Source organism: Taudactylus pleione, unplaced genomic scaffold, assembly GCF_031769625.1.
Source record: "Taudactylus pleione unplaced genomic scaffold, aTauple2 ptg001060l, whole genome shotgun sequence".
Taxonomy (NCBI): domain Eukaryota; kingdom Metazoa; phylum Chordata; class Amphibia; order Anura; family Myobatrachidae; genus Taudactylus; species Taudactylus pleione.
Window position 1 is genome coordinate 1,991,329 of NW_028285461.1, and position 27,699 is coordinate 2,019,027.

General features: G+C 44.3%; 1 protein-coding gene across 1 annotated transcript in view; it reads right to left on the reverse strand.

Annotated features, from left to right (window-relative positions):
* F2 (coagulation factor II, thrombin) overlaps positions 1 to 27,496 on the reverse strand; it is a 38,229-nt gene extending 10,733 nt beyond the window's left edge. Inside the window, exons 1-9 of the mRNA XM_088461530.1 lie at positions 27,402 to 27,496; positions 27,090 to 27,304; positions 26,039 to 26,199; positions 22,926 to 22,950; positions 14,699 to 14,752; positions 10,302 to 10,407; positions 9,278 to 9,414; positions 1,965 to 2,267; positions 99 to 209 (exon numbers count right to left, since the gene is read on the reverse strand). Of these exons, the coding sequence (XP_088317656.1) occupies positions 99 to 209; positions 1,965 to 2,267; positions 9,278 to 9,414; positions 10,302 to 10,407; positions 14,699 to 14,752; positions 22,926 to 22,950; positions 26,039 to 26,199; positions 27,090 to 27,304; positions 27,402 to 27,496 (1,207 nt within the window). The remainder of the gene's footprint in view (positions 1 to 98; positions 210 to 1,964; positions 2,268 to 9,277; positions 9,415 to 10,301; positions 10,408 to 14,698; positions 14,753 to 22,925; positions 22,951 to 26,038; positions 26,200 to 27,089; positions 27,305 to 27,401) is intronic.
* Positions 27,497 to 27,699: the final 203 nt, after the last annotated feature.

Sequence of the window (27,699 nt, forward strand, 5' to 3'; positions counted from 1 at the left end):
TGGACTTTGCGCTTTAAAATCTTACATCTCTATTTAGTGACTACAATAAGACATGTTATCATGCAGCATTTTCAGATTACAGACAAGATTTTCCTCACCTGCCTCTCCTTGACCAAAATAGTTTGTATCAAAGAACGTCTTATGCTGTGCATCATCTGTGCGGCCTGCCTGGCCACAGGTAGAACATGGATTCTCATCTATAGGGCCATCTGCCAGAGAGAGAGGTCAAGACACATGCAAGGTTGGGTGTTCAGAGGAAATGGATTTATAAAGTTAGAAAAAAAAAAACATGAAAACTTTCTGTTAACATATAAAGTTAAATATGCTTTAAATTACAAAACAGGCTCACCAAAAAGCTATTAAGCTAAACCTATGCAAAACAGTAATACAAACATTTATTTTGCTTTTATAACTGAGGAAGAGAGGTCACATGATCAACGGAATGAAAAAATAAACAAACACCTGCAAGTTATGTATACGTGGTACACTTGCGTGGCGTAAAAACGTTGCAAAAAGTCGGCTTCAAATAACCACGCCACATAACAATCTTGTTTCATACCTTGACAAAGCTATGAAGGAAATGCACGTCGACATATCCGCTGTTATGCCGTCTACCATACAAACCCATACTAAACTGACCGAAATTTGAAATGTACAAAACAATAATTATGTTGTAGTGGAAACGAGAGGGGGGTGAGGTTAAACATTAAATTGACAGTTCAGATCCTCAAACATCTCTATGTGGAGGAATGCCTGAGGACTGTACTATATAAAAGCAATAGAAGGAAGACTATTTAGAATCCTTCATAATCTGTGAATCAAGTAATTGTACAATTTCATACAAAATAGTGCTCAGTAATAACCTAATTAAGAATGGTAACCAGAAGAATCTATTGTGACAGATTTCAAAATCTATCATACATAATGACGACTTGATGTGGCTGTTTTAGGGGACTTAAGTATGAGATTATACCACAGCTGCCATATTGTGATGACAACAGTATTTTGCAATTGCCACCGTATAAAATATACACAGGGTCTGATGACAGAGATGGACGCAGTTTGCATCCCCGCTGTGTTTTTGGACGACTTTGGGGAATCTACTTCACTAGAATCCTGGATTAATACTGAAGCAAGAACCTCAAAATCAACCGCGTACATAGATGGCATTTGCAACCGCGTACATAGATGGCTGATTGTTAAGTACTGTACATGCGTATGCACCACAGTGCGCAGGCGCAGGATAGGACTGCGATCACACTGCAATCACACATGTACAAAGAAAGCCATCGCAGAGTGAGTGACAGGACGTCAGCATTTGAGGGTGGTGACGGGGGAGTGGTCGGAGAAACAGAGGCGTGCCTGTCTATTTGAACTCCGTTACATGGGCGTGCTTAAATTAGCCACTGTGACGGCATACGCAGCTTGTGTACTCACTGCGTGAGGCTTGTAATTCCTGAGTCAGATCAAAGCTGCCGTAATTGTACGCAGAGGGCCGATGTTACTCGATGTTACCAATGTGTAAGCAGGAGTGTGAGGTCTTACGGATATGAGAAAGCGATGTGCGCCTCTACGCTGGCTGACCTGTAGCAGGACATTAGCATACTTTCTCAGGAGACCTGCATGCGATTATGGAGCTGCGATCGCTGCGATCGCAATAGTTCAATTAAAAAACAGCAACACTTTTTTGTTCAATTTTATTTGACGTTGTAGAATGAGCAAAAAGACTAATGGTATTTTATGAAGAAGAAAAAAAGAGTCTTCTGAAAGTATAATTTGTGTGGGTACTGCTTAAAAAAATTCCCAATATTGATGTTGGAATGTGATGAGCGTAAAGGAAAATACAAAACATGGACTCAGCACAAGACTAAGAAAACCCCTAAAGATAATCTTTAGAATTGTGACACAGCATCCATTATTTTCTATGACAGACAATATGAAAGTTGATTATCGTCATTGCTTACCACAATAATTCAAGTTGCAATATTCAAACGTCTTATTAGGGTGTGATACATAGCACCATACGCCCTCATCATCCCCGTCTGGGTTCCTGCAGTAATTTTCTTTCAGGACCACCTCTTTGACGAAGTCCTTACGGCTGTGCACCTGAACGGCTGGCGAGTCCCAGGCTAAGCACGGAAGCCCTGACACTGACACCGCCAACGTCCCCTCATACTGCGCGCCACGATTCATCTCGCAGGTTGTGTCATCCACCTTCACTTTATCCACCTGTAGCTTTATAGGCTCAACGGTAGTCTCTTTCTTACCTGTAGGGATCAGAAGGGATGGATTGTAGTGGCACGTGTCCTGATCACAAAGCGCAATGTTTAAAGAAAAGAAAACCCATATTTACTAAAGTGAGAGTTTTTAGAAGTGGAGATGTTGCCCATAGCAACCATTCATATCTCATGTATCCCCAATTTCCAGGGACAGCCTCAAGTTTTAGGGAGTTGAAAAGTCCCTATATTTTTATTTACCAGCCACTCACCCGACAACCAGCAAAACAGTGGGGATCTCATCCCTACCAGTACTGCTACAAGCAGGGGTCATTGTTCCCGTTCCGCAGTCTCAACACGGGACGGGGTACTATTCTACTCTGTTTCTGGTACAGAAGCCCAATGCTTCTCATCACCCTATCCTGAATTTGAAGTCTCTGAACAAATACCTCAGGGTTCCGAAGTTCAGGATGGAAACGTTACGTTCCATCATTCTGGCGATGGAACCCGGGGATTACATGGTCTCCCTGGATATCCAGGACGCCTATCTTCATGTGCCCATAGCACTGGCATACCAGAGGTATCGGAGGTTTGCTATCCTGCAATGTCACTACCAGTTTCGGGCATTGCCTTTTGGCCTTTCCACGGCTCCGAGGGTGTTCACCAAGGTGATGGCAATTATGGCCGCCCACCTTCGGGGCCAGGGCATACGGCTTCTGCCGTATCTGGACGATCTTCTGCTGGCGGGCTCCCCGGAGGTACTTCGACATCTCCATCTGACCATTGCTTGTCTTCAAGCACAGGGGTGGTTGATAAATTGGAAGAAGTCATCTCTGATCCCATCACAACGGATGGTTTATTTGGGAGCCCTTCTGGATGCTCGTCAGCAAAGGATTTTCCTGACTCCGGAAAAGGTGTCTTCCCTACAACTGCGGATACACAGTTGCCTGAGCAGTGCCAGGGTGTCGGTACACTCGGCCATGAGAGTCCTAGGGTCCATGGTGTCGGCATTCGACATGGTGGAATTTGCCCAGTTCCATTCCAAGCCCCTGCAGGGGCAGATTCTATCAGGGTGGAACGGGTTGCCTCACCAGATCCGATCCCAGACACTGGTTTTGTCCTCGGAAGTGCGCCAGTCTCTAGCTTGGTGGCTTCAGCCAGCTCATCTCATCGAGGGTCGCCCCTATTGGATCCCGGACTGGGTTCTGCTCACAACAGATGCCAGTCTCCGAGGTTGGGGGACAGTGACCGTCTCGTTGTCTCTTCGGGGCCGTTGGTCTGCAGAGGAAGCAGTTCTTCCCATAAACGTGCTGGAGCTGCGAGCCGTGTACAGGGCTCTGCTGTCGTCAGGCACCGCTCTTCACGGAAGGGCAGTGCAGGTGCAATCCGACAACGCCACCACGGTGGCGTACATCAATCACCAGGGAGGAACTCGCAGCCGAGCTGTGATGTCAGAGGTGTCTCAGATCCTGGCTTGGGCGGAGCGCCACCTTCCAGCGATCTCGGCAGTCTTCATCCCGGGAGTCCTCAATTGGGAGGCAGACTTCCTCAGCCGTCACGACGTGCATCCCGGGGAATGGTCGCTTCACCCAGAGGTGTTTCAACTTCTCGTGGACAGATGGGGACTGCCGGAGTTGGACCTGATGGCCTCTCGTCACAATTACAAGTTACCCGTGTATGGCTCAAGGACAAGGGACGCAGGCGCAAGCCTGGTGGACGTGCTGTCAGTGAAATGGACATTTAACCTAGCGTATCTGTTCCCTCCGATCTCCCTGCTCCCTCGAGTACTAAGAAAAATCAAACAGGATGGGGGCACGTTTCTGCTGGTGGCTCCAGCGTGGCCCAGATGTCCTTGGTACTCCGATCTCAGGAGCTTGTCCGTCGATGCTCCGTTCCTTCTACCTCAGTGTCGGGACCTGCTGTCTCAGGGGCCTTGCATTTACCCAGATCTGGGTCGGTGGTCTTTGACGGCATGGCTCTTGAGACAGCCGTCTTAAGGTCCCGGGGCTTTTCAAGCTCTGTCATCGGTACCATGCTGAGGGCGCGTTAACAGACCTCTGCACGGATTTACCACAGAGTGTGGCACACTTATTTTCAGTGGTGTGAATCTAGAAACTTTGATCCTCAGGTGTTCAGGGTTTCTAGGATTTTGGCATTTCTGCAGTCAGGTCTTGACCTGGGCTTGCGTCTTGCTTCCCTGAAGGTTCATGTATCGGCTCTGTCGGTGTGGTTCCAACGTAGAATCGCTGCACTGCCTGACGTTCATACCTTTTTCCAGGGTGTTCTTAGAATCCAGCCTCCTTTAGTGCCTCCAGTGGCTCCGTGGGACTTGGCTGTGGTTCTTCGGGTCCTGCAGGGACCTCCTTTTGAACCTCTTGAGTCGGTTGACCTCAAGAGGTTAACACTTAAGACTGTGTTTCTCCTGGCAATTGCTTCGGCCAGGAGAGTATCCGAGTTGGGGGCAATTTCCTGTAGTCCCCCCTTCTTAATTTCTCACCAGGACAGAGCAGTGCTTCTCACTCGTCCTGAGTTTTTGCCTAAAGTTGTCTCTAAGTTCCCCATCACTCAGGAACTGGTGGTGCCAGCTTTTCAGTCAAAAAAATACAAATAAGACTTGCGCTGCTGATGTATAATAAATCACTGTTTAATAATACATTCCACAAGGGGATATCAAAGTATAGAATTCGCAATAAAACACATAAATAAAAATAAATGATATTACATGGGTATATAAAAAAAAAGATCTACACGTGTAGAATAGTAAGAACAAGTTTGAAACTAAATCAAATAGAGAGATATAAAGTATCAAAATAAAACCATAATGGGAAACAATGTGTCGTTTCCTAAAAAAAACAGCTGGTGACTAAAAAAAGAGGATGATTGAAGTTCCTTTTAAACAAGTGATGGGCCTACTTGGCACAACAGAGTCTGTTGGAGATTTAAAGGTGATCCCTAAATAAGGGCACAGATCCTCAATTGGCACACTGAATGTTCCCACTGTGTAAATATGCAACAAGGAAAATGACTGAGGATATTTTAAACAGGTAATAAGCCTCCTTGGCACAACATAGTCAGTTGGAGGTTTAAAGGTATTCCCTAATTAAGGGCACAATTCCTCAATTAGCACACTGAATGTTCCCGCTGGTAGTATGCAAAAATAGTAAGTATACACTCACAGTGAGGTGGCAAATCCTGAATGATTTCTTAAATTAGGCACAAACTTCAATAGGTATGTATAAAGTCCGGTAGATGATATGCAAAAATCAACTCACAGTTAGATGAATGAATCTTGGAGTAATGATAATGCCGTTTGTCCCCGGTGTTCAACGCGGACTTGTAAGGTCTGCGCTGTAGATGGAGCGCATGGAATGGCAGACGACTGTAAGGAGGTACACCATATCGATCCGAGCGTCCTCGGAGATCAGTGAGTGATGGAACAACTGTGCTGGAGTCCGGTGTGGGTCCAGATGGGACGAGTGGACAATCTAGTGCAGTGACAGAAAAATGCGGTCTCCAAGAACGGGACCAAGGTAATCCGCTTGTCTCCACGGCACAGGTGCAGTTAAAAAAAAACGGCAATGGCAACTGGAGCAGCCGGACACTCCGGTGTCTCTGGAAGTCAGGTATCAAAGAAGCCCTTAACGCATTTCGTCACGGGTTTTTTTGAACTGCACCTGTGCCTTGGAGACAAGCGGACTACCTTGGTCCCGTTCTTGGAGACCGCATTTTTCTGTCACTGCACTTGATTGTCCACTCGTCCCATCTAGACCCACACCGGACTCAAGCACAGTTGTTCCATTACTCACTGATCTCCGAGGACGCTCGGATCGATCTGGTGTACCTCCGTACAGTCGTCTGCCATTCCATGCGCTCCATCTACAGCGCAGACCTTACAAGTCCGCGTTGAACACCGGGGACAAACGGCATTATCATTACTCCAAGATTCATTCATCTAACTGTGAGTTGATTTTTGCATATCATCTACGGGACTTTATACATACCTATTGAAGTTTGTGCCTTATTTAAGAAATCATTCAGGATTTGTCCACCTCACTGTGAGTGTATACTTACTATTTTTGCATACTACCAGCAGGAACATTCAGTGTGCTAATTGAGGAATTGTGCCCTTAATTAGGGAATACCTTTAAACCTCCAACTGACTATGTTGTGCCAAGGAGGCTTATTACCTGTTTAAAATATCCTCAGTCATTTTCCTTGTTGCATATTTACACAGTGGGAACATTCAGTGTGCCAATTGAGGATCTGTGCCCTTATTTAGGGATCACCTTTAAATCTCCAACAGACTCTGTTGTGCCAAGTAGGCCCATCACTTGTTTAAAAGGAACTTCAATCATCCTCTTTTTTAGTCACCAGCTGTTTTTTTTAGGAAACGACACATTGTTTCCCATTATGGTTTTATTTTGATACTTTATATCTCTCTATTTGATTTAGTTTCAAACTTGTTCTTACTATTCTACACGTGTAGATCTTTTTATATACCCATGTAATATCATTTATTTTTATATATGTGTTTTATTGTGAATTCTATACTTTGATATCCCCTTGTGGAATTTATTATTTTACAGTGATCTATTATACATCAGCAGCGCAAGTCTTATTTGTATTTTTTTGTTTCTATTTTTCTGGAACCTTCACAGTAGGTTTCTTTGGACCTGCAGCGCTGAGGGCATATATATCACTGGTGTACCATTACTACATATTTGGACCTTCTTAAAGCGCCCTGTATTTTGTTGTTTGTTCCCAGCTTTTCAGTCACCTGATCTTTCAGCTGGTGAGGCTTCGTTGGACGTTGTCCGTGCTCTAAGAATTTATGTTGATCGGACTGCTTCTGTTAGAAGGTCCGATTTGTTGTCTGTCCTCTTTGGTTTTCATAAGAGGGGTTGGCCTGCCAACAAACAAACCTTAGCCCGTTGGCTTTGTTCTGTTATTAGGGAGGCTTATGTACAGGAAGGTTTACCTGTTCCAGCCTCTGTTAAGGCTCATTCCACTCACTCAATCTGTGGGTCCTTCTTGGGCTGCTAGACGTGGTGCCTCCGCTGTTCAGCTGTGCAAGGCAGCCACTTGGTCTTCCATTCAGACGTTTTTGAGGTTTTATGCGTTTGACACCTTTGCCTCTCAGGATGCATCCTTTGGGCGCAGGATTCTCCTTTCTGCACAGGAGCGTCCCCGCCCTTAGTTGAACTGCTTTGGGACATCCCCAAGGTCAACCCTGTGGATCCCCTATGGACCCTGAAGTAGAAAACAAGAGATATGGTAAGAACTTACCTTTGTTATCTCTGTTTCTACGAAGTCCATAGGGTCCACAGGGTGCCCGCCCTGACGCACCTGGCTTCAAAAGGGCTGTGTTGCTGGTCACCGGTTTTCCATCTCCCTTTTCTGTGAGTATGGTTTTCTTGTGTGTTCCAGTCTTCCTTCTCTCTGTTTAGTCTCCTCCTCCGGCCTGGGCTGCTTACCAACTGAGGTGCCTGTGGCTCGGGGGCGGGGTATAGAGGAGGATGGACCCAAGTGCATCCTGGGAGCAGCTAAAGCTTTAACTGCGTGGTGCCCGTGGATCCAGATCCAGCTATACCCCAAGGTCACCCTGTGGACCCTATGGACTTCGTAGAAACAGAGATAACAAAGGTAAATTCTTACCATATCTCTTGTTTTTTAAGATGTTTTTTTCCCTGATTTGCTAACGAATTGCCGATCATCAATGACTGCAGATCTGCATTTTTCATCGGCGGATCAGCATCAGGGAATTGCACTGTAGATGTATAGCCCGCATTACGCGGCACTGTTTGCACCTCCTCTTGAAAGTTACTCTTATCGTCGACACAGTGAGGGTATCAGGTGCAGCACCAATGGGAGGGCTCCCGATTCTAACAAGGGAACCACACAGTGCTACTTGGAAAGGTGAGGGCTGGTGAATAAACATTCATTTGTGATTGGGTCAATTATTTCATTATTTTAAAATATGACTATATGGGATAAATTTACTTAAGTGAGAGTTTTTAGAAGTGTTGCCCATAGCAACCAATCAGATTCTAGCTATTATCTTCTAGAAGGTTAAGGAGAATATACAGGGTTAAGGAGAATATACTGGTTCAGACATCCCAAAAACTTCTGCCTCTACTGTGTTTACATGATGGGTAGACTTTAAAAAAAGTTGCAACATGTTGAACCTAGGAAATGGGTTTTTCTAAGGCAGAGGTTCCCAAACTCCGCCATTACAGCTCAGCTCACCTTTTAAGGATATCTATGCTTGAGCTCAGATGGTTAAATCAAATCGACTGAGGTACTAATTAAGTCACCTGTGGTGAAGCATGGATATCCTTAAAACGTAGACTGTAATGGCAAGGTTTGGGAACCTCTGTTCTCTGGGGTCCATTCATCATCCCTTAATTTCTACAAAATTAGATGAAAATTAACTTTTTCACCTCTTTTTGTACATATTAAGGATCGGCGCCATTCATTATAAATGTAATACAGGCGATATCACGGATATCTCCTGCTTACCTTTCACTCCCGATCTGGCCCGGTGTTCCCATCTATGTGGACAACATTCATCAAGCTCCAAAATCTAAAATTTTCGGAGTTTGACAGCCGGAACCTTTGTCATCTTCAGATGGCAGCAATTCCTGATCCCACCTCTGGACGTCTGGGCTTCCTGCGCATGTGTGAACCTAAGTTTAACACATGCGCACTAGCTCGGCAGTGCTAAGTTTCACTGCTACGGAAGTACGATCGCGGAGGTAGCTGATCTTTGAATCTTCACCTGTCTCCGCACCAGAGAAATGTTGAATTGCTCTGGTGATTTTTTATCCTACACTGCTACTTGCAGCGAGTTGGATACTTCATTATCAGGGGTCACTCTGCCCCTGATAATTAACATGTTGAATGTGGAAATGCCCACAGTGCCATGTCATTTTCTCTCTAATGGTGACCTATGACTAACAACTGAAAATCCATACGTAAGAAGATTCACTGGTCATAGACAATAATTACTAAGGATGATGGCAGCACTGCAAATTATTAATGTCCGTTCATCGTGTAGTTACCACATATAGGCACTGCACACTCCTCTCTGGGTTTTTCGGGGTCCTTCGTGTAGCACCATGGCCCCAATGGATTGTCATCCGGGTTCCGGCAAAAGTTCTCCGTTAAGGACTTGTTTGGGTGGGTGACCGGGTTAATTCTGCAAAACAAATGGAGAGTCAGCAGCTTTCAGAGGTCAGATCAGAGCCACAAACACAATCATATCTAAGGGATCTTTTAGTGATATTGTCGCATTCCTTTCTTCATAGATGTATACCTGTATAACATATATAGGGGCAGATGTACTAAGCTCTGGAAAGTGATAAATTGGAGAGTGATAAACTACCAACCAAGCAGCTCCTAATTGTCATTTTTCAAACGCAGCCTGTAACATGACAGTTATGAGCTGAGTGGTTGTTAGTTTATCACTCTCCCATTTATCACTTTCCAGAGCTTAGTACATCTCTCCCATAAAGAGGGATTGGCTTAGTGGTTAAGATAACTGACTATATAACAGTAAGCTCAAGTCCCAAGGGCGTGGTGGTGGCCCTGTGTATAATGCCATCTCTGTTGCCAACTGTCTTGCAATCTCTACACCCAGGGGCGTAACTAGGTACTTGAAGGCCCCATAGCAAAAGTTTGTAATGACCCCTATGTACCACCCAATGGTGAAAATGTGTATGACACATGTAACCTTGACAAGGAAGATGGACTTCCCTCAGCTCTGGGCCTCATAGCAGCTGCACCCCTGGCACCTATGATAGTTACACCCATAGTTACACCCCTTTCACCTGCACCCACATAGAGTTACCACAAGCATTACTTGTCAATGCCCATGCAACTGCAGTGAATGTCGGATCTGTCATTTGAAGCAGCAGCTCAGTGATATCAGTTGAATAAGATGCACGGATGAGAACAGAAGGTGGGTTTAATATCAAGTGAATATAGTGGTTAAAACAGGGAATCAGACTGTGGTAATCACAATGCTAAATAACAAATATATAAAATACAGACATTCACAGGACACACATAGTGATCCCTACTCACTTTGTCTTATGGGGAAAGTTGCTGGCCCAGTACTGACAAAATCGTCCAGATCTGGTGACGCTGATGTTTCCTATGTAATTTGTACCAATGTCCACTGCGCAGTCACCTGTCAATCAGAAATGTGTAGAGTTCAGGTCATAACAACACTGTGTATAGATGTCAGGTCACAGCAATTCTGTATATAGAGGTCAGTTCACAGCAATACTGTGTATAGAAGTTAGCTACAGCAACACTGTGTATAGAGTTCTGTCACAGAAACACTGTATAGAGTTCAGCTAGAGCAACACTGTGTATAGAGTTTAGCTAGAGCAACACTGTGTAGAGTTCAGATACAGCAACACTGTGTATAGAGTTTAGCTACAGCAACACTGTGTATAGAGTTTAGCTAGAGCAACACTGTGTATAGAGGGCCTGATTCAGAGCCGCTCGAAAGCGGCCGCTCGTTCGCTCCGAGCGATGTTCGCACATCTGCGCATGCGTATGGGTCGTAATGCGCATGCGCTAACAAGTCAGTGCTCGCAAAATGGCGAATGCCTGGTAATTTGAGTGACAGGATGAGGCGTTTGTGGGTGGTAACAGGGGAAGGTGCTTGAAAACGGGGAGTGGAGATCCGAACGCAGGCGTGCCAAACGGTCAAAACAGGCGTTTTAAGGGTGTGCATAATTAACAAAGCAGCGTCATCGACCACGTTACTTGGTTGTCTTTTAGCCTGAACTGCTCACAAGATTGCGGTAGGAATATGCTACCACAAGAATAGCGTGCAGTTCATACGCCTTTCGATGTACTCGATTAATCTAAAAAATAGCGGAGATGACGTATGATGCGAGCGGCCAAGGGGCGTCTTTACAAAATAGCGAGCGCATGTTTTGGATGCTCGCTCAGACAATAGAGGCGTCAACAGACCACAAAGAGCGAGCGCTCAATTTAAATATCCAGCCCCTTTTTCTGAACGAGTGAGCGCAAATAGCGTCCGGCTCTGAATCAGGCCCCGAGTTCAGATACAGCAACACTGTGTATAGAGTTTAGCTACAGCAACACTATGTATACAGTTCTATCACAGCAACACTGTGTATAGAGTTCAGCTAGAGCTACACTGTGTATAGAGTTCAGCTAGAGCAACACTGTGTATAGAGTTCAGCTAGAGCAACACTGTGTATAGAGTTCAGCTAGAGCAACACTGTGTATAGAGTTCTGTCACAGCAACACTGTGTATAGAGTTCTGTCACAGCAACACTGGGTATAGAGTTCAGCTAGAGCAACACTGTGTATAGAGTTCAGCTAGAGCAATACTGTGTATAGAGCTCTGTCACAGCAACACTGTGTATAGAGTTCTGTCACAGCAACACTGTGTATAGAGTTCAGCTAGAGCTACACTGTGTGTAGAGTTCAGCTAGAGCAACACTGTGTATAGAGTTCAGCTAGAGCAACACTGTGTATAGAGTTCAGCTAGAGCAACACTGTGTATAGAGTTCTGTCACAGCAACACTGTGTATAGAGTTCTGTCACAGCAACACTGTGTATAGAGTTCTGTCACAGCAACACTGTGTATAGAGTTCATCCATAGCAACACTGTGTATAGAGTTCAGCTAGAGCAACACTGTGTATAGAGTTCTGTCACAGCAACACTGTGTATAGAGTTCTGTCACAGCAACACTGGGTATAGAGTTCAGCTAGAGCAACACTGTGTATAGAGTTCAGCTAGAGCAATACTGTGTATAGAGTTCTGTCACAGCAACACTGTGTATAGAGTTCTGTCACAGCAACACTGTGTATAGAGTTCAGCTAGAGCTACACTGTGTATAGAGTTCAGCTAGAGCTACACTGTGTATAGAGTTCAGCTAGAGCAACACTGTGTATAGAGTTCAGCTAGAGCAATACTGTGTATAGAGTTCTGTCACAGCAACACTGTATATAGAGTTCTGTCACAGCAACACTGTGTATAGAGTTCTGTCACAGCAACACTGTGTATAGAGTTCTGTCACAGCAACACTGTGTATAGAGTTCTGTCACAGCAACACTGTGTATAGAGTTCAACCATAGCAACACTAATGTGTAGAGTTCAGATCATAACAATACTGTGCATAGAGGTCAGGTTACAGCAACACTGTGTATAGAGTTCAGCTACAGCAACACTGTGTATAGAGTGCTGTCACAGCAACACTGTGTATAGAGTTCTGTCACAGCAATACTGTGTATAGTGTTCTGTCACAGCAATACTGTGCATAGAGTTCTGTAACAGCAACTCTGTGTATAGAGTTCAGCTACAGCAACACTGTGTATAGAGCTCAGCCAGAGCAATGCCGTGTGTAGAGTGCAGACAGAGCAACACCGTGTATAGAGCTCAGCCATAGCAACACTATGTATAGAGTTCAGCCACAGCAACACTATGCATAGACTTCAACCACAGCAACACTGTGTATATTGTTCAGCCAGAGCAACACCATGTATAGAGCTCAGCCACAGCAACGCTGTGCATAGAGGGGATGCGGTTAGGATCCCGACAAGCAGGATGCCGTCTGTCAGAACCCCGGCATCGGAACCCCGATCTCCAAGACAGCACCAGCGCCGAAATCCCGACATGACTCTGGATGCTGGCATCGGGATCTCGGCAGACGGCATCCCGATCATAAGGACACCGGCGAAAGGTAAGTATCAGCCACAGGGGGGAGGACTCAGGTTTAGGCACCCCCGGGGGGAGTTAGCATTAGGCTATTGGAGGGGGGAGGTTGGGGTTAGGCTAAGGGCAGGGGGGTCAGGTTCAGGCACCACCGGGGGGAGGTTAGGGTTAGGCATGAAGGGGGAGGATAAGGGACTAAGGGGGAAGGGTTAGGTTTAGGCACTTACCGGGAGAGTTAGGGTACCAGGTAGGGAGGTTTAATTTAAGGATGCAGGAAAGGAGGGTTAGGGGATAAATAGGACAGGAGAACATTACTTACCGTTCCCCTGTCGGGATTTTAACCATATGGATGCCGCTGTCAGTGTACTGACAGCCGGCACCCCGTCCATCGTTATTTCATACCGATTTCATATAGAGTACAGCCAGAGCAACACTCTGTGTAGAGTACAGCCAGAGCAGAACTGTGTGTAGAGCTCAGCCACAACAACACCGTTTATAGAGCTCAGCCACAGCAACACTGTGTATAGAGCTCAGCCACAGCAACACTGTGTATAGAGCTCAGCCACAGCAACACCGTGTATAGAGCTCAGCCACAGCAACACCATGTATAGAGCTCAGCCACAGCAACACTGTGTATAGAGCTCAGCCACAGCAACACTGTGTATAGAGCTCAGCCACAGCAACACCGTGTATAGAGCTCAGCCACAGCAACACCATGTATAGAGCTCAGCCACAGCAACACCATGTATAGAGCTCAGCCACAGCAACACCGTGTATAGAGCTCAGCCACAGCAACACCATGTATAGAGCTCAGCCACAGCAACACCATGTATAGAGCTCAGCCACAGCAACACCGTGTATAGAGCTCAGCCACAGCAACACCGTGTATAGAGCTCAGCCACAGCAACACCATGTATAGAGCTCAGGCACAGTAACACCATGTATAGAGCTCAGCCACAGCAACACTGTGTATAGAGTTCAAAGCAACAGCTTTGTTATGTACAGTATGCTGCAGCACCAATATTGTGAACAGAGGGGGTCATTCAGACCCGCTCGCGAGCGGCAGGATGCTCGCAAGTGGGTCGATGTTCCCCACTGCGCATGCGCACGACGGAGGGAGCTCCGTCGTGTGCTTGCGCGAGACCCGGCAAGCGATGGGCTCACCATCGCTCCGGGTCTCGCACCAAAGGGGGCGTGCTGTCGATGTTGATTGACAGCACGCCCCCTTTGGTGGGCATGCCGGGGGCGTGCCTGCCAGACGGAGGCGTTCCCATGGGAACGCCTACCGTCTCAAGCCAGCCCCACTGACATCACTAGTGATGTCAGTGGGAGTGATTTTGGCTCTGATAGAGCCAAAATCACTCCAGGGCTTGCGGCAGCGAGACCCTACCGCAGGGTCTCCGTCGCAAGCCCGATGGTCGCGATGGTCAAGACCATCGCGACCATCATCATGGACGCTCGCTATAACTGTGGGTGGTAACCCACAGCTATGCGAGCGTCCATGAGGACGCTCCAAAAAAAGGTAGGAGGGCCCTGATTCAGAGCGAGCGCTCTGGTCAGAGCGTTCAGCTCTGAATCAGGCCCAGAGCGCAATCACAACGATACTTGTATAGCATTGAATGAGCACATAATATTGATAATAAAATGAATGTTAATGCATTGCTAATTGCACTATTTTATTAATAACTTGAAAATGATAGACCACCAGGTACAAGACAAAGAGGGTGCACAAACTAATAAATGATAGTGTTTGATGGAAATAACAGATACCAGTGCTCACCTGCTATACAGAGATCCAGAGATTGCCTTGGTGGCTTCCTTTCAGGATGACAAGCTGTGGATGAGACAGAGATCAGCTTTAAAGTTTAAACTATGTCCAAAACACTAGCTGTCTAAAATGAAGCATAGTCAGAGAATCTCTAAAGGTAAAGATAGTAGGGCTGCGGATATCGAGGTGGATTTAGAGTCATCTGTGGCCGCATTGCATGCTTAGAAATGTGGATCTCCTTCTGTATTCAGAGTTCAGATCTCCGCCTGTATTCAGAGTTCAGATCTCCGCTGACTTGTCCACTCTTCCTGGTGGCCGGGAGTGTCACCCAATTTTCGGGAGCTTCCCAGCCATTTCGGGAGAGTAGGCAAGTATGGTTTGATTCCTACCCTACCTGTGTGGAGTTTGTATGTTCTTCTCACATTTGCGTGGGTTTCCTCTGGGTACGTTGGTATCCTCCCACAATCCAAAAACATACTTTTAGGTGGATTATAAAACAAAAAGAAATAAAATCCTTATGTATGTGTGAGTCCATGAGGTAGGGAATATGGATTGTAAGCTCCACTGGGGCAGGTATGGAGGAGGAGGTGGTATAATGTGCGGTCTAAGTTAAAAGGCCGCACATTACACTTCTTCCTCCGTGCATGCAGTGCAGGGGCTGTGTAGCCTATTGTTATAATGTGCACAGCCCCTGCCTGCCGCCTACTCCTTCCTGATGGTCCCGTCCTCCCCTTTCCGGGGTGCTGGCCTCTTCCTCCATCATGCTACCGGCCAGCAACAGGTGAGATGGAGGGAGAGGAAGCGTGGGTGGGGACAAGGGGGGAGGGGGTCTCTAAAATAAAATCATCTCTTACCCACCCCAACATTAAATAATTGTGACGCGGGGGGGGCGTGGCCTGACCGTTGAAAGAGATGGATGCACGCAGCCTGAGCTCCCGCTGATTAAGGAGATTATCCGGCTACTGCCAAGGCTTGGCAGCTGACTTTCACCCACTACACCCGCCTGTGTACTGCCTGAACGAAGGTGCGGGGTCCGCGGAATCGGGCAGTGAGATTTTACGCTGCTGCAGGTTGCAGCCTCCAAACACCAAGCACACATCAAGCAGCGGCCTCGATTTCCGGTCGCCTACAGGCGGGACTCACGGCTGCCACACACGCTGCACATTAAGGTACCCCCTCTCCCTCCACCCTGCAGTGATACCCCCGCGACTTACTTTCACTATCCCGCGGTGATCCTCAGGATCCGGAGCTGCCCTCTGGTACGTGTCTTGCGGTGGGTCTGAGAGGAGACGCCGGCGCCATTTTGGAGAGCACTGTGAGCAGTGCGCTGGTCGCGGCTCACGGCTCAAGAGCAAAACACTGGGAGACGGGGGACTCATTAATCTCTCTGTCCTCCTAGCTCTCGTGGCAGACTCTGTCCACCCTTGCTGGGTCCTTTCCTTCTCCTCCACATCTGGTGCGTGCTGCGTTTGGCCCCAGTTTGCTACATACTGCACAGGCCCGCTATCACTTTCTGACATGCTGTGAAGATCTGCTGGACCTTAGGCAGGATATGGCTTAGATCTATATTACTACTCCATTGCCACCCCGACTATATGTTAACCGCCTTTTAGGCGTTTACGACCCCCCTCTTTATTTAATATATCTCCTGCTGAGTGTCTCCACTGTATGGAGAAATTCTTCCCTCCGCTGATGCCAGGAAAATCAAATCAGAAACAACGGGTAGACAGACGCAGGGATTCCACTATGGCCGCTGTCATTGAGCCGCAGGTGAAAGACTCTAACTTACTGACTTCCGACTTGATCTCTACTAAACCTACATTTTCTAACCCTGAACAGCCTATAAGTTATGCATCAATGGTGCAGGCTATAAAAGACACAATGGGTCTGATGCTGCAAGATCAAGCATCCATCTTTACACAGGCTATAGCAGATATTAAGTCTAATGTTGCACGAGTGGAAACTCTTGTGGACACAATTGAAAATAGAGTGGGGGTCAACTTCCATGACATACAAATCCTTAAAAGTAAATGTGAAACACTGGAAAAGTCTAATTACCAACTATGCAATAAGATCGATGACTTAGAAAATCGTTCCAGAAGGAACAACCTGCGTCTAGTGGGACTTTCTGAATCTATCAAAGGAACTGCCTTATACCATTTCTTACGTCAGTCCCTGCCTGAATTGCTGGAGTTGGGTGATATTAGCTCTGATTTGGTAATTGAACGAGCGCACCGCCTAGGGCCTGTCAGAGATACAGGTTCAAATAGACCTAGGGTGGTCATCTTCAAATGCTTAAATTTTGCACATAAGGAAGCCATATGGTCAGCCTCTCGACGCAAGTGCAATCTGATGTGGGAAAACACCAAGTTATTTTTGTTCCAAGACTATTCTACCGAGGTCACCAGAGCACGTAAAGAGTTCAACCCAGTGTGCTCTCGTCTGATTAGAGATGGCCTCAAATTTGCATTATTATTTCCTGCACGCCTTCGATTGTTTGATGGCTCCTCATATCAAGATTTTTCCACGGCGGCAGATGCGATGGCATTTCTATCGGAGGAGGGCGACGCAACTCAGGCATCTCCACCCGTCCACTCTGCCTCCTCAGTGGGGTGACTTAGAGACTTTCTTCATTGTATCCATAAAAAATGCATATTGCATAGGGTAATTACTACGATTTTCATAAATGTTCTTTTTTCCTTTGTTGGTGAATTTTGACGTTCTAACTATTTACGTTAATTGTCAACACATATATCATAGGGCCGTGGCGGGCTAAAACATATAATGTATTATATTGTTTTTCTGTTCTTTTTCTATGTATTTGCCTGAGGTTTTGGGTATTAATGCTTTTCATGTCAGAGGTTTTCATGCGCTGCCTGAGGGCTTCAGTTATAGATTGCCTCCCTGTGGAGCGTAATTTTATGTGTTTTTATTTTGTTATTTTTATTATTATGATTTTTTTGAATGTTTTCTTTTCTCTTCTTTCCCCTCTTTCTCTTCTCTTCCCTCCTACTTACCCACCCTTCCCTCCCCGACTTGATGAGGATAATGTACTTAATATGCAACATGAGTCTTTTAAAAATGTTCTAGAATTTATTATTACTGATCCTATATATGGTATAACCTTTGGTAGTCCTGCTAATGTGAGACCTGTTTTATTTTCCACACAATGGGCTCATTGAATATTGGTTCGTGGAACCTGGGTGGGTTGCATTCCCCTATTAAAAGGAAAAGGGTGTTTACTTATATTCGCAAATTACACATTAATCTAATGATGTTTCAGGAAACCCATTTATTAGACCCTGAAATAAATAAATTGAATATGTTTCAATATAAAGTTATGGCCTATGCCTCTTTTACCTCCAAAGCAAGAGGTTTGGTAATATTGATACATAAAAAACACTCCTATGTGATATATTCTTCCGTCCTAGACCCAGAGGGTCGTTTTGTAATAATTGATGTGACTATTAATGGTACTAACTACAGATTGTGCAATGTTTATGCTCCAAATGTATATAACAGATCTTTCTTCCAAAAAATTCTGAATAAACTAAACTCGCCTTCTGGGACTAGGCTTATTGTGGGAGGTGATTTTAACATCATTTCGTCTCCGATTCTAGACAGACAGACAATTAGAACCCGTCCAATTAAACCACCTAAACTTGGTATTTTAGCCTTTGAAAAACAATTAGATCTTATAGACATATGGAGAGCGTTACATCCACTAGAAAAAGAATACACGTTTGTCAGCTGCTCATGGCTCTCTTTCTAGAATCGACTATTTGTTAATCTCGACTACCCTTTTTCCCAAGGTACAAGAGGGACATATTGAAACAATCTATCTCGGATCACGCACTAATTCGCGTCACTATTAAGGAAGAAATTGACAAGGGTTCTTATAGACAATGGAGATTCCCCACACACTTAGTTAACTCAATTGAGTTTAGATCTATGCTAGAGTCCACCTGGCAAACCTATAAAACTAATAATGAGGAGCACAGGCTCACGAACCCTACCCTATTCTGGCAAGCATCCAAAACAGTAATAAGAGGCGAGATAATATCGTATGTGAAACAACATACGAAGAATTATTATAATAATTACCATAAGGCCCAACGAGAGCTAACGGACGCTTTCCAAACATATAAATTGACTCTCTCTCCCATACATAAAAGAATTTACCTAGATAAAAAATTGACTTTTGACTCTATTGTGTCAAACTATCATGATAGATCACAATATATCTCAGATTTTAAATTTCACAAATTCGGCAACAAAACAGGGCATCTTCTCTCCAATTTATTACGTGGCCCTCGTACAACAAATATCATCCAATCCCTGATAGATCCAAAGGGTACACGTGTGCATACCGGTACTCAAATATCCGAAACCCTTAGGACGTTTTATTCAGATCTTTATGCAAACAGTCAAATAGATTATACACAAAGAGATAGATTCTGGGAACAATTACACTTACCCCAGATTAGTCAGGAAGCTGCAGAAAAACTATGTGCCCCTATTACAATATCAGAACTCTCTAGAGCTATACGCTCTCTCAAACCCAATAAGGCCCCAGGACCCGACGGCCTTACTGGAGAGTATTTGAAAATTCTCTTCCCTCAATTTGGAGACACTTTATTAGAAATGTATAATGATATACTTCAAAATAAATTTCTGCCACTTTATTTTAACAGCGCCATTCTTAAATTACTCCCTAAACCAGGAAGAGATCCTGAACATCCGGGGTCTTACAGGCCTATCTCTTTACTAAATTCGGATTATAAACTCTTTACAAAAATTTTGGCAGATCGCCTTAAATTATGCTTGCCAGCGGTAATACATACAGACCAAACCGGTTTTATCATGGGTAGGCACTCAGTGACCAATATTCGGAGAGTTGTTTCGATTATGCAAGGATTAGAACTCAGAGAGAACCGGGGGACACCTTTACTTCTCTCTTTGGATGCCGAGAAGGCGTTCGATTTACTAACTTGGGATCATCTTTTCGAATCTCTAAGATGTTTTGGCTTCCCTGATAATTTTATAAATTTAATTTCAGCTACTTATACTAATCCAATAACCCAGATTGCCTGTAACGGTTACCTGTCTCATCCTATTGTGATAGGCAGGGGGACGAGGCAGGGTTGCCCGTTGTCCCCCTTGCTGTTCGCAGAAGCACTGGAACCTCTGGCGGTTACGCTGAGGAATGATGAGCAGTTCTCTGGTATCAAGATAGGAACAGTGGAGTCCAAGTTGGCTCTATTTGCAGACAACATGTTGTTGTTTGTCTCCCATCCTGAATCTTCTATACCCTCAATTTTAGAAAATATTGAGCGCTTTGGATCTTTCTCGGGATATAGGGTAAATTTTAACAAATCTGAGTTGTTGTGTTTGGGATCGGACCCCCCTTCTATCCTACCCACGGTTTGTTCCCAATTTTTAAGATCACAGAACACTTTAAAATATTTGGGGGTATACATCCCCGACGTGACTACTAAAATATACCATTGTAATTTTTCCCCAATACTCTCGAAAATTTATAAGCAATTAGAGGATTGGCGTGAACTTTCTTTGTCGTTGTTGGGAAGAGTAGCGGTTTTGAAGAGTATAATCTTTCCGAAGATTGCTTATCTAATTCAAATGCTTCCTATTGCTCTTACCCAAAAGGATATTAATGCTTACTTAAAAGCAGCCTCCAAGTTTTTATGGCGAGGCAGGAAAACCAGAATAGCTCTAGCTAAGCTTCAGGGTGACAGGAAGAGGGGTGGTTTGGGCATCCCAGATCTGAAGGTCTTTTCAGCAGCTGTATTTTATAGATATGTGTTGGATTGGTGTCTTGGAAATAATATTTATACAGATCTGTCTCTGGAGACAGAATTACTTTCTCCTTTTGCTCCAAGTGCACTTTTACACACACCTAAATCCAAGCTCCCCAATCTAATTTTCAGTAATATAATTTTTCGTGACACCTACAAGGCGTGGTGGAACATTAACCAGAGACTCAACCGAAACGCCTGTTCTTCAAAATACAACACCCTTTGGGGTAATCCTATGTTTAGCCCAAGTTTAGATAACTCTCACTTCCTCGTTTGGAAGGCTAAAGGTCTAGCAAAAATCAAAGATGTTTTTGACCCAGGCGGCACCTTTCTTTCATTTCAAATTCTTAAGGATAAATTCAATCTTTCTAACTCTCAATTTTTCATGTATCTCCAAGTCAGACATTTTATCCAACATATCCCTCCTGCTTTGACAGACCCAGGTGCAAAAGATGCACTAGACTCCATATTTACGTTCACAATGCAAAATAATTACAAAACTAAACTTTTGACAACTGAATTCACTTCATCTAAAGCAAAATCCCTATAAATGCGCGAAGAGATGGGCAGTTGATATCCCCATAATTGATTCTCCTGAAATTCTTTTCAGATATTATGAGTCCACCCTGAAAATCCTACACTCGGCTCGCCTACAGGAAGTCCATGTGAAGATTTTACATAGGGCATATATTTCGCAGAGTAGCAGAGCTCATATGGTATTAGATGAGACGGGACAATGTGTGAAGTGCAAAGCCTCTAAAGCCACTTTTTGGCACAATATATGGGAATGTGGGCGCATCCGCAAATTCTGGGATAAACTTATGTGCTTTATAAATGATTCGTTATCAATACGTCTAGTAAAAGATCCCTTAGCTTTAATTTTTGCGAACTTTAGTAATTGGAATGTGTTCCCTCATAATAAGAAAACAGTTATTCCGCTCCTTACGATAATAGTGACCATCGCTAAGAAAGCGATTCTCATAAATTGGACGGTAAAGACCCCTCCTTTTCTTGGGGATGTTAAACGTATGATACTTCAAGTACTTTATTTTGACCGGCGTGACACTCTCCCGGATATAGAGAAGGGGGTAGAACGTTTCCAGAGAAAATGGGGCTTTTATATATCTCACTTGGATAACTCCACTCAATCCCATATTAATAACATTTTTGAAACCACATCATGGTACTTGCACCAAAAACTGGTTTAACTCATATATTATGTCTGTTTTCCTTAAGTGATCTGAATGACTTCTGTTCAAGCTTTCTGAATTAAATTATTAAAAGGTCTCTACTATAGAAGACTCAGTCCTAGAAACACCTAAAAATACGGGTACTTATCTCTCCTTCTCCCCCCCCCCTCTCTTCTATTCTCTTTCTCTTTATTCCTTTTCTTCATTATGTATATTGTCTATTTTTATTTTATATTATTATAAATATTATATTTTATATTATATTATTTTGTATTAGTTGGCTAAAGATATAAATTGTTTTCTTTTTTTTAATCTAATAGAGTACCAGAATCTGGAACCTTGAGGTTCTCAATTATTACAGTTTTGATGTGATTTTTGAGATTGGAACTTCTTTTAGAGTTCCTTACTTCTGTTTTGTTTAACCATATCTGTAATCATTCTCAGATGCTTGGAAATAACTGTATATTTCATGGTCGACTTTTTTGTCTTTATGTCATTGAGCAGTATGTTTGTATCTACTCTGTCATATTTAAATGACTTCTTTCTGTTATACCTACAAGAGTATTTTTGTTACTTTTTTGTATTTTTCTTGTCTGAAAAATCTAAAATAAAAAGATATTTGAAAAAAAATAAATAATTGTGACGCCTCTGCATGGTAGTGTTATACCAGTAGCAGTTAGGCAAAAAGCACTGTGACCGGGAACAAGTGCAAGCGTTATATTGAGTCAATTTTTTCTAACCTTGTTAAATGGTGTCCTTAGAGAGGGAGACTTCTGTTTAGTTAGAGCCGGATAGGCTAGGATTTATTTTATGATTTTGTTTATTTAGTTACACAAATAAATTAGCTGTGGACGCTTGTCTCAAGGCCCCGGACTGCTGTGATACTGACTGTCTGCAGCATGCAGAGTGCGTCCTTACACCAGGAAATGGCGCCCCCTAAACTGATCCTGCAACTCTATATAAATCATATTTGCCTACTCTCCCAGAAGGTGTGCGAGACTCTCATTATTTCGGGTAGCCCCCGGCACCCCCAGAAGAGAGGCCGGATCGACCTTCATCCCGCCCACCACCTAGTGAAGCACAAATGAACAGTCACAGGACATGTTGTGCTGGACAAACAGCCTGATGCAAACTCTGCTTTAGTATATTGCTTCATACATATCCCTTGTGACATCTAAGTGATGAGGAAATCAGCAAATAGATAAACAGTGGTCTGTGACAGCGAATACTCACATTGATACCGGGACCAAAATGCATCCTGTAACAAAGGAGAAACAGGACTGTTTAGGCATGACTACTGTACACAAACCGCAGCAGTTACTGTACATCATGTACTTGACTGTGTTGTAACAAGAATTGCCCACATACTGAATACATAACACATGGCAAACACACATGTTGTGTCCTGTCTGACACAATTATTACACAAACAACCATGTGAAGGAGGATTAAATAAAAGAGGGGGTGAGGGACAGTGTGTAACTGCCTGGAATACAGGATTATGCCATTCCACCTCAGATGAGGTAAAGCAATATGGCTGCCGTGGTTGATGTTAAAGGTGCAGCATATTCAAGTGTTTTCATGTACTGATTATTAGAGAACTAACAACAAATGTATTATGCACATGAACCAGGTCAATGTATTTCTGTTCAGGACCATAGATGAAAGTGCACCATTTGTTTTCACACAGAGGAGGAAGCCATTTTGTACGCTGAAGTATTATTCACGAGAGTGCAGCCTAATAAATAAATAGAGCATACATCTTAAGATCTGATTTGTCCCAATAAAATGCCTCTATTATCCCCCTAATCTGCTCCGTCAGTGCCATTGGGAAACGAAGACCCTGCTAATGTTTTGAAAGACCCCCCATGCCCCCCCCGCCATTGGGGCTCCAAGGGTCAAGTGCAAGAGAGCCTTAATAATTTGGAATTTGCACTGCATTATGGCATCAGGCAAGATCTCACCCACCTCACTAAGTTGGTGGGTGGGACACAGGAGGTTGGTCCCAAAAATTCAGGAGTCACCTTGACATTCCAGGAAAGCAGGTATGTATGGATAGAGGCCATGATGTGCTTCATACTACTGAGGCACTGTGTACAGGTGACAAATGCACACGAACAAGTATCTCTACACCCAGCAAAGTCATTTGGTAATGCAAATATACGAGGATGAGTCAAAAATTATCTGCACTCTGGCTGTAGAATTTATTTTTATCCACTTTCAGAAAAGACAAATATATTATTTTTCAACATAATTTCCCTGCTTTTCATTTCAATACACTTGTCCATCTGTTAACAAGCTTTCGTATAGCCTCATCAAAAATGTTTTAGGCTGAGCGGCGAGCCACGAATGCACCGCTGTCTTCACCTCTTCATCAGATGACCCATTGCTGAATTGCAAATGATTTGCAACATAACCCACTATCACGCATCTATCCAATAGAATAAGTTCACGTGCACGCTCAATGTTCTCATCAGTCGTGGATGTGGGCTTATTCATAGCTGACACTTGTGCGACCTTCTTTGAACTTCTTTGAACTTCTCTATCGATTCATACACACTTCTTCGCGACAAAACACTTTCTCCATACTGTGCACAAAGTATTCGATAAATATCAGCACCAGACACCCTCAGACCATAAAAAAATAAATCACTGCACGCTGCTCTTCTTTCGTGCAAGTCACAAGTGGGGCAGCCATTTTTTCTTGCACTGCAGTCACAAATGAACTGATGTAACACGTTCAAACCTGTACAGTGCAGCCAATAGAAGTTTTAATATAACTGGAGTGTGGACCATTTTTAGCTCACCCTCGTATCATGGATTTAGGATTTACACCTGCTCTAAAGAGTTTCCTGCCTACAGGGCACTTAACTATAGCTACTACGGTGCATGGGAGGCCAGATCCCTAGGCTGGTTTCCCACTGACATTGTGTTAAACACCAGTAAAACATGTCAAACCTGATTGCATTTGACATGCAGTGGTAACAAGTGCTGGCACTTGAGTCCAAGGTGGTCCTATAGAGTATATTCCTTAGACCCCAATTGTCAGGGGCTCCGATTCAGGGTCCTGACGTAGAGCCCAGCCAGCAGCCTTCAGTTCATGGTCCTGGGCAACCGCAGATCATCTTCGCGGCAACGCTCCAGCCGCAGGCCGTAGGTCTTCCTCTCTGCACTGACAGGCGTCCCTCGTGCAGTCTGACGTCATCCTCCAGGGTTGCCGGCGGTGTCCTCAGTTCATGGGTGCAGCCATCTTGTTGTAGCCAGGGGCCATCAGGATTTCCTGGTTCTCTAGTCAGCTGAGTCAGCCACCAATCACCAACAGGCACTGCATATTTAAACCCTTCCTAGATGCTCATTCAGTGCCTGTACAACGTCTTCTCAAGTCCTAGTATTTGGCTCCTGATATTGTCTAAGTCCTTGACTTTCTGAATGTCACCGTGACCTGCTCTTTGTCTACAATGCTACTTTGGGTACAAAACCTGAAGCATCTAAAAGACGCCAATCAGGGTACAAACCCGGAGCACCTATAGAACGCATACCTACACATTCTGTCTATACCACCATGACGCATCTCTGTGTGCTACATCTGGAGTTCGATGCACCGTTGTGCACCCAAAGACCCATAGTCATCGCAAGCCAAAGTCATCACAGTCTAGCTGGATATTCCTTTGACCTAGGATTCCCGTCTCGTCTTACTGGGTGAACCCCGGTGACTCGGACATAGAATTCCTGCTCCGTCGATCGTGGATATTCAGCATTATCTGACTAGTGTCCTGCTTGTTGTGGAGTTAATGCACTTATATCAGTCGTCCCACTCCTACTACGCTGCTACAGTCCCGTCACAGACTTCTCAAGTTTCATGTTCTTATCATTCTGGACTTGATAACAATCATTATCAAGCCAGGGACACACAGTTGATCCAATTCTGCATCTTCGGACGCATCATTGGATTAGAGAAGCCGGCAGTGTACGCAGCGGCTGTGCTACAGTGTCCTCCTCTAAGGAGGCCCATAGTATGTAAATTGGGTTATTGGGGAGCTGCTATAACCTTAAATGTTCTTCCAGACAGAGAGCGTTTGTTTATTTCACCTGGGAGGACCATCTGATTGGGGTTATCTATATAATAAAGCCAAGCGGTGATAAAAAAAAAAAATGATGTCATCAAGTTGGGGTGCGCACATGCTCATCAGACCCAAAGTGTGCTGTGCATGCTGACTGACAAATTTTAGTATCGAAAAACCGTCAGGCAAATTGTTTTTGCATATCCATTAAGCATTGTGTGTATTTTCTCATATTAAACATCAGTTTTTATTTTATTTCTTTTAATGCAATACTGAGAATCTCACCGTATCCACTTTGGACTCTTTTATCTCTCTTGCCTCCTCATAGTCACACAGCTCTTCCATACATTCTCTTTCCATATTACCCTGCTTCACCTCCTCCAAAAAAGTATTAGCTCTACGAGAGCGTTTCAGGAGAGACATGGCCTGCTGGCTATTGAGGAACACTGAGGAGACACAGAGAATATGTTAAGTAAAAAAATGCAAAAGGATATCGGCTGTTTGAGGCACTTTACAATGGGTTGTAAAGTGTATCTAAGTTAGTTTTGCTCTGGAAAAAAATAATCAGGTACTGAGTTCTGTTTACAAACACAGTGCATGTGTGCAGCAGTAGCCCATAGCAACCAACATTTGCTGGCATTGTCCAATTTGACCCGGATAGACCCATCAAAGCTAATTACATAAAATACAAAAATCTGCGCTGTCACCATACATGTCAAAAATTATTTAAATAGTAAACGTAGTAGTATATTTTAAATCATAAATAATTTAATCAAACAAATAAATATAAAAAATACACATTGATAAACAAGATAATAATACAACAAACAGGATGGTGTTCCTCTACAAGTAAAAGTGATAGTTGTCACTATATAAGCAGTATTGATACACAAGTAGCATAAAAAATATACATATATATATATATACACCTATAGATACAATAAGAATGTATGGTGACAGCGCAGATTTTTGTATTTTATGATTCTTTTGATCTCAAACGTACACAGAGTTTGATATCTGCTGCAGTCTTATACATTGTCCTTTTTATACATGTATTTGATGTAATTAGTGTCTAGCGCCAAGATTTACTTTAAAGCTAATTACAGATGGCTACTGTAAATTTGCACTGTTAGTTTAAGAATTATTATTACTATAATTTATTTTTAAGACACCGTACAGAACAATCATTATAAATCATTAAAAAAAACGATAGTGGGGCGTGGCCTGACTGGATACCAGGGCAGACGTGTTGCACCTCAGCTCCCTACAAACCCTCATAGAGTGCCCTGCTACGCCTGCCCCTCGCTGTTTGGGGAGACCTCTCCTGCATACTTACCCCCTCTGGGCTCCGCTGATCCCCCGGCTGGAGGTCGCGAAGGATTATCTCCTCCGGGGCCTTTGCGGCCTACTCCGCCTCCAGAGTCCCCGGCCTCGATTTTCAAGCCGGGCCCGCCGGTGCCGCACTTGCCGCCGATCGCGGCCGGACTTTCCCGCGGCCGTCCTGTCACCTTGGACCCCACTCTGCCTGACTGGAGTGGCGGTCTAGGTGGCCTGTGGAGTCGGGGAAACCCAGGAAGGTCCGGTAAACGGAGCCGCGAATCGCGGGGGGGGCGCCATTTTGGCTCCTTTATAACTCCCCCTGCATTACCTCAACATCTGCCGCTTGGGAGACCCTGACACCAGGAGTAAAGAGGACACCTTACCAGGGCCCCTTTGACCAACCACCTCTATACACAGGTACATGATAATATCAAATTAATTCCTGTGTTGAACTGTGGCTCCTGATCCCTGGCTCCCTTAAATCTGCTCCCTGAGTACACATTGAGATACTGCAGCTATAGGTGGCCGTGACGAGTGACCTGTCGGCTGGCCCGGGGTTGCAGTTTTGACTCTGGTCTCCTTAATATTGCAGTACCCTCTTCAGAGAGTAATCGAGTTATAGTAGA